Source organism: Spermophilus citellus (genome assembly GCF_964194105.1).
Source record: "Spermophilus citellus genome assembly, chromosome: 14".
Taxonomy (NCBI): domain Eukaryota; kingdom Metazoa; phylum Chordata; class Mammalia; order Rodentia; family Sciuridae; genus Spermophilus; species Spermophilus citellus.
The window spans coordinates 7,146,861-7,160,642 of record NC_138194.1 but is presented as its reverse complement, the minus strand read 5'-3'; the positions used below and the strand labels follow the sequence as shown (position 1 = coordinate 7,160,642).

At 52.7% G+C, this 13,782-nt stretch overlaps 1 protein-coding gene across 3 annotated transcripts; it reads left to right on the top strand.

Moving 5' to 3' along the window:
* Positions 1-1,128: 1,128 nt before the first annotated feature.
* On the top strand, positions 1,129-12,029 carry LOC308633638 (phosphatidylinositol 4,5-bisphosphate 3-kinase catalytic subunit delta isoform-like; the record flags this gene model as incomplete). Of its 3 annotated transcripts, none has more annotated exons than XM_081266568.1 (22): positions 1,129-1,272; positions 2,784-3,012; positions 3,110-3,342; positions 3,746-3,925; positions 4,166-4,228; positions 4,611-4,700; positions 5,775-5,996; positions 6,636-6,732; positions 6,820-6,950; positions 7,333-7,383; positions 7,456-7,623; positions 7,710-7,831; positions 8,027-8,170; positions 8,320-8,419; positions 8,535-8,713; positions 8,813-8,925; positions 9,086-9,164; positions 9,631-9,798; positions 10,358-10,481; positions 10,653-10,798; positions 11,144-11,276; positions 11,892-12,029. In XM_081266568.1, the coding sequence occupies 22 exons, from the start codon at positions 1,129-1,131 to the stop codon at positions 12,027-12,029; spliced, it is 3,054 nt and encodes a 1,017-aa protein (XP_081122694.1). The 3 variants fall into 3 exon arrangements, with proteins under 3 accessions (XP_081122694.1, XP_081122693.1, XP_081122692.1); XM_081266567.1 differs by having other exon boundaries at positions 4,079-4,228; positions 7,459-7,623; XM_081266566.1 differs by having other exon boundaries at positions 4,079-4,228.
* Between the last annotated feature and the right edge of the window lie 1,753 nt (positions 12,030-13,782).

The window sequence follows — 13,782 nt, the reverse complement described above, 5'->3', positions numbered from 1 at the left end:
CCATGATCAGGGCAAATACAAGGTGCTTTCTTTATACAGTGAAACACCTTGCAGGAGTTAAAATGAATGTACTATTGCTACATGTATTCATCCAGGTGGATGGATCTAAGGAACATTGAGTAGCCAAAGCAGGTTGCAGAAGATTCACTAGTTTAGGAAGGTTTAAGGCATTCAAAAATATTAGGACTTCTTTGTGGATACAAATTAGTAGTAAAAACACTGATGGAGGCTATAGATAAACAGATTCCAGATGGTGGTGACCTGGAGGGGGAAGCTGGGAGTGAGGGCAGTAAGGGGCTGATCTGGTTCTGGAGTGTATGGAAGACAAAATTTCTCTGTAATGTATTGTTATGTATGTGGTGGGGGCAGGTTTGGGGCTCAGTTCAATCAATATATCTCGCCAAATCTTACACACACACACACACACACACACACACACACACACACACACTCTGGGGTGCACACCTGTTACTCCAATTGCTTGGGAAGCTGAGACAGGAGGATTTCAAGTTCAAAGAGAGCTTCAGAAACTTATCAAGGCCCTAAATACCTCACGGAGAACTTGTGTCTAAATAAAATACAAATATAGGCTAAGGATGGGGCTCAGTAGTTACATTCCCTTGGGTTCTATCCCTGTGGAGGAAAAAATCAATAAAAAGGATGGGGGATGTAGTTCAGTGTTAGAGTGTCCCTGGCTTAAATTCCCAGTGTAAAAAATAAAAAAATATAAATTTTGTCCAGTCATAGCCTTTGGCCTTTCTCGAGTCCTGAGTTGTACACCCAGCCATACTGCCATTTGTCCTTGCCAGGTGGTGGCCATGATAGCGTCTCCCTGATGCATAATTTCCAGAGGAAAATTATTTGGTCTATGGCTCTGGGCCCGCTGTGAGGGAGGCAGATGTGTCCACCAGAGTGAGAGGCAGCTGAGTGCAGACAGTTATCTGGGGCAGTAGGAGCAGCAGCTACCTGGGCAGTGGGGGCCCTGTGGAAGGAGAACACCATGTGCCCACCTGGGAGCCCTCAGCCCTGAGCCTCACATTGCCCGAGGCCCCCATACACTACTCTCAAGGACTCTCTGCCTTTGCTTCCTTTACATGTCACATGGCCACAGAGAAATAACAAAGCAGAATGCCCTTGGGGATTGACTGTCCCATGGAATTCTGGACCGAGGTGGAGAAGAATCAGAGGGTGGTGGTTGACTTCCTTCTGCCCACAGGGATCTACCTGAGCTTCCCTGTGTCCCGCAATGCCAACCTCAGCACCATAAAGCAGGTACTGCCTGGTCTCCTGTCAGCCCTGGGAGCTCAGAAAGTCAGAGGCTTTGTTCCTCACACTTGAGAACCTCAGATATAAATTTTGAAAAATATACAATATCAAGAACTTGCATAAAAGTGGTGGTTAAACTCCACTTACTATTCAAATTCAGCTTACCCCATGACAATGTGTTCCCCTCCCTAGTTTCAGCTTACCACATGGCAATGTGTTCCCCTCCCTAGTTACCAGAGGGCCAGCTACTAGTGACCACAGTCTGCTCGCAGCCACATAAGGGACTTGCAGGAATTTGTCTTTAAAACTGTTGTCAACATAGTGCCCATCATCCTTGGAAAGGGTCCTCAGGTTCATTGAATAAATTTCAGGATGAATTACTGAGTCAAAGCAATGAACATCTGCTTTGGTAGATGCTGTCCTATGGCTTTCAATGGGGTTGTGCCACTTACAAACTAGGGTTTAATGGGTCATGCCTTGGACTGCCCGAGGGCAAAAATTTATTTCACAATTTTAAAAGCTATTATTGAGAACAAGAAAAAAATGATAGAAGCAATGGACCACACTTGAGGGATTTTTTTAAATGTCCTGGAAAATTTCTCTCTGCCTTCCTTCCATCCTTCCTTAAAATTTTCTACTTCAAAAGTAGCTGGGTGTGTCCCCAAATGTTCCGGTGGCTGAGTCAGGAGGATTGTAAGTTCAAAGCCAGCCTCAACAACATAGTGATATTTGAAGCAATTAAGTGAGAACCTGTCACTAAATAAAATACAAAAAAGGGCTGAGGGTATGGCTTTGTAGCTCAGTGTCCCTGAGTTCAATAATAATATTGGCCCATAAAATTTTGGAAAATAAGAATGAGAAGGAAGAGACCTGCCTGTGATCCTGCCATAGAAGACAGCCACAGGCACTACCTTAGCCATTTCCTGTTTTCTAACCACATTCTAGCTAAATTCTGATTATGAACTTTCATGACTTGTTTTTCTGAGTGACCACAGTAACATTTTGTTCATATTCTAGTTCCTGTAAACATCATTATATGGTTCACTTGATGTGCTTACAGAACTTCAAACAATGTGCCTAAAGTTGAAACACTACAGTAGCAGACTTGTCCCTGGGGTCCCATCTCTCATTTCATTGTGGTTTTGGTTTCTTCATATTTTATTGACATGAAGCTTTGTGGGCTATGTGCTATGTGTCACAGTGGTTCAGCTCTGCCATGGCTCAAGGCCACCATTGCCTTGGTGGGGTGAAAGCAGCCCTAGATAATGTGTCTAAGGCAGGTGTGGCTGCTCAGTCCCCAATCTCCACACATCAAGTCCTTCACAGAGCACAGGGACAGGAAGCTTGCTGACTAGCTGGTTGGTCCCAAGGGCCAAAGGGTTCCTAGGAAGTGATGTTGGGGTATCCCTTTGCCCTCTATGTGGCTCATGCAGAGTGGGATGCCCAGACTAGAGGCCTCTGTCTGCCTCCCAGCAGCTGTCATGGCCAGCAAGGCTGACCATAACCATTCCTCCCAGATGCTGTGGCACGAAGCCCAGAATGAGCCCCTCTTCCACATGCTCAGTGACCCTGAGGCCTACGTGTTCACCTGTGTCAACCAGACCGCAGAGCAGCAGGAGCTAGAGAATGAGCAGCAGCGGCTATGTGATGTCCGGCCCTTCCTGCCCATGCTGCGCCTGGTGACCCGCCAGGGTGACCGCATGGAGAAGCTCATCAACTCACAGATCAGCCTCCTCATTGGCAAAGGTAGGGCTTGCAGATCAGCCCCTGCCTCAGCAAGGTAGGGCACACCTGGGTGGCTGGTGCCACATGCACCTGCACTGAGCCTGCTCCTGCCCTACAGGCCTCCATGAGTTCGACTGCCTACAAGACCCAGAAGTGAATGACTTCCGCACTAAGATGCGCCAGTTCAGCGAGGAGGCGGCTGCCCACCGGCAGCAGCTGGGCTGGGAGGCCTGGCTGCAATACAGTTTTCCCCTTCAGCTGGAGCCCTCCACCAGGAGCTGGGGGGGCAGCAACACCTCTCAAATCTCCAACCCAGACCTGCTGGTCAATGTCAAATTTGAGGGCAGCAGGGTGAGCCCATAGCCCATGTCCTAGGGAGGCTGCTCCAGCTGTGGCACATGGACTGCTGTGCCCATGGGGACCTTCAACTGATAAGACACTCTAGTGTCCCAGGCCCCCAAATTTCCCTTCACTCACTGGCATTACACAGCATTTGCCAGGTATGCAGGCATGCAAGGGGTGTAGTCAAGCATCCCACCAGGTAAGCTCACCAAGGCTGAATTGGTCCCTTAATTCACTGGACAAGTATTTCCTGGGTGTCTGCTGTTACTTTCACCAGTGAATGACCCAGGCCCTGCCCTTGTGGGGCTCACACTTGGGGATACCCAATAAAGGCAGGCACGTGGCCTTGCCCCCTTTCCCCAGAAGCCCATGGGCCTGAGAGCAGCATGCTAAATCTCCCTCCTCCCCACAGGAGAGCTTCACCATCCAGGTGTCCACCAAGGATGTGCCCCTAGTGCTGATGGCCTGCGCCCTCCAGAAGAAGGCCAAGGTATACCAACTCCTCACAATGGAGCAGCCTGAGGACTATGTGCTGCAGGTGAATGGGCGGCATGAGTACCTCTATGGCCGCTACCTGCTCTGTCAGTTCAAGGTGAGGCCTTCAAGGAGCCCTCTTCACTCTGGGATCCCTACCACTCTAGAAGGAGCCAGCATAGGAGTGAGAGAGCCAGACTGTGGGTCTCTCTTGGTTCCAGGGAATGGATATACCACCCATTGACAGTTCAATCTTACACTCTCATCTCAGTACATATACAGCTGCCTGCACAGTGGACAGACCCCCCACCTGACCATGGTGCACTCCTCTTCCATCCTTGCCATGCGGGATGAGCAGAGCAAACCGGCCCCTCAGTTCCAGAAACCACACACCAAACCGCCCCCCATTCCCATGAAGAAGGTGAGATGATGTCCTCCCCTTTCTTACCCTCTTTCTCTTCCTACCTCCTTTTGGCCAATCCTAGAGCCTCTTGGGCAGCACCAGGGCTAGGCGTTGATCCAGGGGACTTTGGATGGTGCAGTCCTTTTGGAGAGTCAGGGCCTTGAGCTGACACCCAGAGTAGGGTCCTGTCTGAGCTACTGTGATCCCAGATTGCCTACTTCTCTGCATATTTCAGGGGGGCTGGGGCCCCTGGGCCCCTGTGTGGCAGATTGGTAAAGGATTGTGTTGGAGACAGGTTTCTGAACCTTGCCACAAATTTGGGACCCTCTCCCCCTCTCCCCAGCCTTTCAGCAGCCAGGGGAATGAGCTGGGATTTAAGCCCCTCTCCTCTCCTCTCTAGCCCTCCTCTGTGTCCCTGTGGTCACTGGGGCAGCCTTTCTGCATTGAGCTGATCCAGGGCAGCAAAATCAATGCTGATGAGCAGATGAAGGTAGGGGCTCGGGTACCAGGTGAGTGGACAGGTGTTTTTTTGTTTGTTTGTTTGTTTGTTTTTTCACAAACAGGGTGTGCTGTAGCCTGGAGGGGCAGCAGAGAAAGAAGAGTGGGAGGGTGTCACACAAAAGTCACCTGGACACATTACTCATTATCTCTGCCTGGATTGGCTGTGAGCCACATCCAAACAATAAGAGGGGAGGGGAGCAGGCCAGCAGGCCAGGGAGGCCAATTAATGGAAACCTGGGCCAAGCAACTTGTGGGTATTTGACTTTGGTGGAGCTTGTGGAATCAGGCACAGCCTATTTAAGTAGGAGGCCCAGTCAGAGATGTGTAAGGCACCATAGAAGCTGGCTGCAGCTGGGCTGAGGTGCTTCCAGGGGTTACCAACCCAGGGGTGCCCAGAGTCTGGAGGACACTGCACATGGTTCCCCCTGGAAGCTGAGCCCCCATGGGCTTGGGGAACAGTGCCCTGTTGTCTCTTCAAAAAGCACTTTCATGGCTCCTCTGCACTCAGAACCACCTGTAGAGGTGGATTTATTATCCCACTTCTGGGAGGTGATGCCTGTCTGGGTCCACAGAGTGTAGCATGTCTTGTCTGGGTCTCTTTTTGGCATTACTTTACAATCTGGGAAGGGGGGGTATGTCTGCAGGAGTCATGGAGGATTGGGTGGGAGCAGCTCTGGGGATGGGCTGGCAGGTTGGAACTGGAACAGGTGCAATGGAGACTGGAGCCACATGGGGCTCAGAAGATGCTAGGCATGAAGGTAGCCAGAGCTGTTAGAAGCAGAAGGGACCCTGGAACTTCTGAACCCTGATGAGGAAACTGAGGTTCTGAGTTGACCCACAGAGTCAAGTGTACTGAGACTGGCTTGCCCCAGTACAGCCTGGGGTACCAATTCCCCAAGACACCTGTACCACTGAGCTGCCAGCCTACACTCTACTGGACCACTCTCAATGCAAGAAATAGATTTGGACCCCTGTGTAAATGGGGACTTTCAAGGAGAGGATTGGAACTTTAGATGGGGTGGGGCCTTCACTCCTTCATCCATGCCCTGTACCCCTTCCCCAGCTGGTGGTGCAGGCCGGGCTCTTCCATGGCAATGAGATGCTGTGCAAGACGATGTCCAGCTTGGAGGTGAGCATGTGCTCAGAGCCCATGTGGAAGCAGCATCTGGAGTTTGACATCAACATCTGTGACCTGCCGCGCATGGCCCGGCTCTGCTTTGCACTCTATGCCGTGATGGAGAAGGCCAAGAAGGCGTACTCTAGCAAGAAAAAGTCCAAGAAGGAGGTGGGTTGTGCTGACTGGGAGAGGCCCAGGCCTCAGACACCCAGTGAAACCCCTTACTGGGGCCTCTTGCAATCCTGCTCCCACAGGCAGGCACCCTGAGAACAGGGTTCTGGGAGAGCCTGGGGACCCCAGTCTCTCTGCCTGCCCTAGTCTGGCTCCATAGTTTGGCTTCCTGTGCTGCCTGAGTAACAGCTCATGAGTTGCCTGACTTGAAATATCTAGCCCAGACCTGTGGTCCTTTGGGGTCCTGGAGGCAGCTCCCTTGGTGGAAGGACAGTGTTCTCAGGGGGACAGAAATGATGAGTTAGTGGCTGCCTGGGGAGAGTGTGGCTGGGCCCCAAGTCACTAGACCCAGGATGTGACTTGCCCCTGGTCCTGGGCCAGCTAAGGGACTGGTGGGCTTACTCAAGTGTCTCTGGATGTTGGGTGTGAAGATGCAGGCAGCCAGGAAGTGATCTTGCAGGCTTAATTACTGAAACTCTGATAGGAAAGAGATAGCAGGTCCTTCCCCTCCTCCTGGGTCTAACTTGGAGACCTTCCATGCAGTCTGGATCTTCTCTCCTGGTTGGCCTGGAGACTGGTTCCATTCTGCATATGAACAAGAAGAGGCTCACTCTGATCTCTAGTATCCTTCTCCAGGACTGCCCAATCGCCTGGGCCAACCTCATGCTGTTTGACTACAAGGACCAGCTCAAGACTGGGGAGCTCTGCCTCTACATGTGGCCCTCTGTCCCAGGTGGACCCAGGCCCAGCAGGGAGAGGCTCTTGGAGGGTGAGGCATCCAGAACTGGTTCCCCTACAACTACATCTCTCCTGCCTTCAGATGAGAAAGGAGACCTGCTGAACCCCATGGGTACCGTGCATAGCAATCCCAACACAGAGAGTGCTGTCACCCTGGTCATCTACCTGCCCGAGGTGGCCCCTCACCCTGTGTACTACCCTGCCCTGGAGAAGGTCAGTGAGGTCCTTCTTGGAAGCTGAGCGCTAACCAGGAGCTTTCCTGGAGGTCCTCAGACGGGGTCCCTGGCCACCCCAGGCTTTGCCCATTGCTGGGGGCTGCGTCATCATGCTGATTTGAGGCCTTCCAATAGCTATGTGGCCCACCAGGGGATGTTGGTGATGTCTGATGACATTTTGCTGTCACAGCCAATGGGAGAGGTGCTACTGGCCTGTGGCAGGCTGAGCCTGGAGATGCTACTGAATGCCCTGCAGTGTGCAGGAGGGCTCCCACCAGCAAGAGTGGTTGGCAGTAGTGCTGAGGTGCAGACGCCCTACCTAGAGCCCTGCCAGTGCTGGCCCAGGCCTGGGGAGCTCACAGCAGAGACACTTGTTGCAGATTCTAGAGCTGGGACGTCACGGGGAGCATGGGCCTACCACCAAGGAGGAGGTGAGCTGGGGTGCTGGTGGGGCATGGAGCCAGGTGCTGGGCTGGAGGCCTCACTCTGCCTGCACCCCTTAGAAGCTGCAGCTGCAGGGAATCCTGGAGCAGCGGGGGTCGGGAGAGCTGTATGAGCATGAGAAGGACCTGGTGTGGAAGATGCGGCATGAAGTGCAGGAGCACTTCCCAGAGGCTCTGGCCCACCTGCTGCTCGTGACCAAGTGGAACAAGCACGAGGATGTGGCCCAGGTGGGTGGAGAGGGGCACCAGGGGCACAGATGGAGTAGAGAGATAGCAGTGGGCCCCCCACCACCTGACTGCAAAGCGCCCTCCAGATGCTCTACCTGCTGTGCTCCTGGCCTGAGCTTCCGGTCCTGAATGCCCTGGAGCTGCTGGACTTCAGCTTCCCCGACTGCCACGTGGGCTCCTTTGCCATCAGGTCCCTGCGGAAACTGACGTGAGTCCCAGCTGGGCACTGAGGCCCACAGGCTGCCAGCTCCTCACTAAGACAGCTTGCCCTGGCAACCTGGAAGTGGGTGCTGGGTGGAGATGAGCCTAGGCTGGCCTCACCCTCTTTCCAGTCACCTGCCAGCTGGAGACCTCTGTCCTGAGTTTCAGAACCCCAGACTCAACCAGCCTTCCTCCCCTACAGGGACGATGAGCTTTTCCAGTGCTTGCTGCAGCTGGTGCAGGTCCTCAAGTACAAGTCCTACCTGGACTTCGAACTGACCCAATTCTTGTTGGACCGGGCTCTGGCCAACCGAAAGATTGGCCACTTCCTATTCTGGCATCTTCGGTAGCTGGATGCACCCCTGCTGATTCCTTGGGAACCTAGAAAAGCCATGGGGGATGAGGGTCTCCTGGCCTGCTGACCTCATGTTTACTGGGCTGGGGAGGGGCTATGTGCCACTCCTGGCCATTCTCAGCCCCATCTTCTCCCTCCAGCTCTGAGATGCATGTGCCGTCCGTGGCCTTGCGTTTTGGCCTCATCATGGAGGCCTACTTCAGGGGCAGCACCCACCACATGAAGATGCTGATGAAGCAGGTGAGGCTCAGAGTGCCTGTGCCTGAGGCGGGCTCCCCTTCCAGGCCCCTTCAGTCATACTCCTGGTTCTGGCTCAGGCTCACGTGCACTGCTGCTACTCCATTCTGCCCACCAGGTGGAAGCACTGAGCAAGCTGAAGGCCCTGAGCGACTTTGTGAAGGTGAGCTCCCAGAAGACCACCAAGCCCCAAACTAAGGAGCTGATGCACTTGTACATGCGCCAGGATACTTACCTAGAAGCCCTTTCACACTTGCAGTCCCCATTGGACCCCAGCACGATGCTGGCAGAAGTCTGGTGAGCCCCAGGCCTAGCCCCACCTGGAGCCAGGCCCTAAGCCCCCTCTCCCGCCCTAAGCCCCTAACCACCCAGGCCAACACTGCCCTCTGCCTGCAGTGTGGAAAGGTGCACCTTCATGGACTCCAAGATGAAACCCCTGTGGATCATGTACAGCAGTGAGGAGGCAGGCAGTGCTGACAGCGTTGGCATCATCTTTAAGAACGGGGATGGTGAGCCAGGCTGGGCAGGGGACATGCTGAGGCCTTGGCCTTCTCACCTAGGCCCATACTGTTCTGTGGTCGGCCCCAGGGGGTTCCCTGAGAAGACAGAGCTCAGATACTCTGAGCCTTGCATGGGTGTATAACCCACTAGAAACTCCTGCCCTTCCAGACCTCCGCCAGGACATGCTGACTCTGCAGATGATCCAGCTCATGGACGCCCTGTGGAAGCAGGAGGGCCTGGACCTAAGGTGGGGCCTCTATCCATCACCTGTTTGTTTGGGTCTGTAACAGGCCTCAGAGCCTGCTCCTGGAGGAGTCCCTGGTCTAAACTGATACCTCCCTTTTGGCTGTGAGAGCGGCTGTTCTCACAAGAGGGGTACGGCAGCTGGAGGGGTTTGGGTAAGGCTATTCCTGGTGCTCAGCTCCTATTTCCTGGCTTCCTACCCCTTGGGGAGCAGTGCCACCTTCTTTCAAGCTCACTGACTCATTCTCTTCAGAGCAAACATGAGCCCAGCCAAGGTGTGCTCTGCAACTTGAGTGCCAGTTCTGTGTCTCTGAGGCACCTTCCCCAGAGCCCCACACCCCGTCTGGCATCCTCAGGAATTTGAGCAGTGTTCCCTGTGGTTTTGTTGGGTGCCTCAATTTCCAGGGGGTTCCAGTAGCCCCAGAGAATGGTTAACATAGTGTCTGCCTGTGCCTCTTCTCATGTGCTAGGATGACCCCCTATGGCTGCCTTCCCACTGGTGACTGCATGGGCCTCATTGAGGCGGTGCAGCACTCGGACACCATTGCCAACATCCAGCTGAACCAGAGCAACCTGGCTGCCATGGCTGCCTTCAACAAGGATGCCCTGCTCAACTGGCTCAAGTCCAAGAACCCTGGGTAGGCTTTCTTATTCCTGGGAGAGGCTCCATAGAGTGAAAGGTGAGGGAAGGCCTGTGACAGTTTCCATGGCTGCTTGGCTCAGCTGAGCACTGGCCCACATCTGATTTGGGGCAGGACAGAGAAGGTCACTGTTCCCGGGTGTCCATTTTTCATGGCTGTGTTATGCTACTCAACTCTTTGGGCATTAAAACCACCACCGTGTTTAGTCACAGATATGTAGCTTGAGTGGGTTCTGCTGAGTGTTTCTGCTGTGGTTTGAAATAGCTGGTGCTATGGCTAGCATCTGTGATATTGCCTGAGCCCAGAGCATCTACCAAGGGCCCAGTCACACACCTAGGCACTTGGATGTCAGTTGTGCCTCTTTGTGCAGCCTCTCTTCATCTAACACATAGTCCTTGTCTTCTCTGAATGGTATTGTGTGGAAGAAGGGGGCAATTTCAAGCTGGGCATGGTGACCTATGCTCCAGAATAATGCCCTCCTTGTTGATTAACACAAGGCCAGATTCAAGAGGAGGGAAAATATAAGGAGCCCTGGTTTTCCATCTTCCCCACCCAGAGAAGCCCTGGATCGAGCCATTGAGGAGTTCACCCTCTCTTGTGCCGGCTACTGTGTGGCCACATATGTGCTGGGCATCGGTGACCGGCACAGTGACAACATCATGATCCGTGAGAATGGGCAGGTAAGGGGCACTGTGTTCAGCTGCCCGGTGAGCTTGTCCTACATGCCTGGCCCAGGGGCCTCTCTGCCCTTCCCACAGCTCCCAGAAGAGTGCCCCAAGTCCTGCTGACTTCCTCTAAACAGAACCTCTCTTTGTGAAGCCTGTTCAGTAGCTGCCCTTCATTCCCCTCAGCTATTTCATATTGACTTTGGCCACTTTCTGGGGAATTTCAAGACCAAGTTTGGAATCAACCGTGAGCGAGTCCCATTCATCCTCACCCATGACTTTGTCCACGTGATTCAGCAGGGAAAGACTAGTGATAATGAGAAGTTTGAAAGGTGAGGGTGCCCAGGGCCCTGGTGAGGGGACAGTGTCCATCCAGGGGCAGGGATGGGGACATACCCTCAGCCTAACTCCTGCCTCCACCCTGGGGGTGCTGCCTTATCTGCAGGTGCACCCCAATCCCAGAGTACCCTGTTGGGCAGTGCAAACAGGAGGTCCATGGGAGGTGTAGGAGGCAGGCCCAGGCAGGGGCATTGGTTAGAGGATCTGGGTACACCCATAATACAACCAGGGGCAAACACTCAGGGGCAGGTGCTGGCTGGATGCAGAGCCTCTGCTGGTTTGGGGCTGGGGGTGGCAGGGAGGACCCAGGGCTGTACCTATTTCCTCCACTTCTTCAGGTTTCGAGGCTACTGTGAACAGGCCTACAGCATTCTGCAGCGCCATGGGCTCCTCTTCCTCCAACTCTTTACTCTGATGCAGGCAGCAGGCCTGCCTGAGCTCAGCTCCTCCAAAGACATCCAGTATTTGAAGGTATGCCAGCACAGAGCCACACCAGACTAGAGGCCAGAGTCCACCACAAACTTCCCAAAGCCTGCCTGAACCTCTACAGCTGCAGACGAGCCTGTCTGCCATATGTATAGTATAAAAAATGAGCTTGGCAGAGCTCATCCTGGTCAGAGTGCATCTTGCCCGAACAGCTCAGGGACCTAGGAGATTCACCTCACAGATGGGGGCCCTCATGCCGTCCCAGGCCCAGCATTGCAGTATGGTGCGAAGTGGCCAGAATGTTGCACTCCCTGGGCCTACTCCCGCCCAAATGAAGGTGAACTGTGATCTTGTTTGGTCATCCCATGTGTCCTCAGTGTCTTTCATGCATGAGATAAAGTCTCTTGTAGGTTTGCAAGACACTTTCCATTCCTGTCTTTTCAGTTGGTGAGAGGCAGAGTGGGAGGGGGTGTATTCCCTAAAGCTTCTCCTGCCCTTCTCTCAGCTAAGATGAGGCCACCTGACCATCTGCTTGCAGTTCTTTTAGGAAGGAATTTCAACAACCCAAGGGGGCAGGAGTACAGGGAGGCAGAAGGGATTGCAGATACAGCAAGGTCAGGACCCCTGAATGTTGATACAGTTGTGATGATTCTGTCCCAGGACACTCTGGCGCTGGGGAAGACAGAGGAGGAGGGGCTGAAGCACTTCCGGGTGAAGTTCAATGAAGCCCTGAGGGAGAGCTGGAAGACCAAAGTGAACTGGCTGGCACACAACCTGACCAAAGACAACCGGCAATAGTGGCCACCTCTGAGCCGCCACAGGCTGACAAACCTGTTCTGAGGACAGCTACCCTGGGTTGTCCTAGATGGGGCCTCACACCTGAACTACACCTCATGGTAAAGAAAAACACAATTGCCTTTTGTTTACACTAGTTATTTAGACAGACAGGAAATGTTTAGACAGACAGGAAATGTTTCAAGATGATGGGGGAATGTGATGGACATTATTATCTAAAATAGATGTACAAAGACACAAATTGGTGTAAATATACTTTGTATACAACAAGAGATATGAAAAATTGTGTTTTATTCGTGTAATAAGAATTGTAATATATTCTGCTGTCATATAAAAAACTATTATAAAGAACCAAACAGCCAGGGCTGGGGTTGTAAGCTCAGTAGTAGAGTGCTTGCTTCGCACGTGTGAGGCGCTGGTTTCAATCTTCAGCACCACATAAAAATAAATTAAAAATAAAGGTATTTGTCCATCTACAAGTGAAAAATAACAAAAAGAACAAAACACCATAAATGCAAACGCACCCAAGTGCAGAGGAGGGGTGCTGCACTGTGTCCAAGCACTGTGAGTTGGGCACCTTGAGGTTGTACCTTGCTCTTGTCTTAGGATGGGCATTCCAGGTCTTCCAGCTGGTGGATCTTGCCCAGAAAAGACTGACCTCCTCTTGGGGAAGCCTTGTTCCCAGGCTCCCGACCTAGCAGTTACTTGGCCTCCTGTCCACTTAGGACACCTCAATCCCCAGATCACCTTCTGCCACCCGTGTGCCCCCCCCTGCATGTTCTCCATTGACCAAGTCCTGGGCAGCTCCCAAAGAAGCCAGGGTACCCTCCAGACACAGGGATGCTTACTCTTCACTGCTAAAGTGACTCTCAGGTAGAGGATGCCCTCACCTCTTTCAACTTCAGGTAAGAAAATAATACCACTCTATTTACTGAACCTCTACAGCTGCAGAGGAGCCTGCCTCCCCTATGTGTAGTATAAAAAATGAGCTTGGCAGAGCTTCTCCTGGTCAGGGTGAAAGGTCAGAGAGGGTCTGTGTGGTGATGTGTGAATAGGCTCCCTGCTCTGGAAGGTTTAAGGGAGGGATGGGGCTTGATGTCCCCCAGGGCTCACCTTTGAGGAACCATCTGGGAATAATCTTGGGCCATGTGAGGCAGGGTCTTTCTCTCTGAGGGCACTTACTCTGAGATAGTCCAAGTTTAGCCTCAGTAATCCCAAAGGGCTACACAAGAGAAACTGTCCCTACTGCAGGATCCTGTGCCTCTTTCAGCTTTCTTTTTTTTTCTTTTTTTTTAAAAGAGAGAGTGAGAGAGGAGAGAGAGAGAGAGAGAGAGAGAGAGAGAGAGAGAGAGGGAGAGGGAATTTTTAATATTTTTATTTTTTAGTTCTCGGCGGACACAACATCTTTGTTGGTATGTGGTACTGAGGATCGAACCTGGGCCGCCCGCATGCCAGGCGAGCGCGCTACCGCTTGAGCCACCTCCCCAGCCCCCTCTTTCAGCTTTCTGAAGCCCGCTGTAGTGAAGCATCCAGGACTTGGGCTTTTAGAAACCCACAGTGGGATGGGGCCAGAGCCCCGTCATAGAGCATGTGCTGAGTATGCATGAGGACCTGGGTTTGATCTCTAGCAGTGTAAACAAAAAATATGAAGAAGGTCCTGATAATCCTGATGCACATTTAGCTCACTCAGGACCTTCTGGGCTCACTGCTGATCTCTCAGGTGTCTCCCAAGACTTAGCAGAGCCAGCAGACTCTG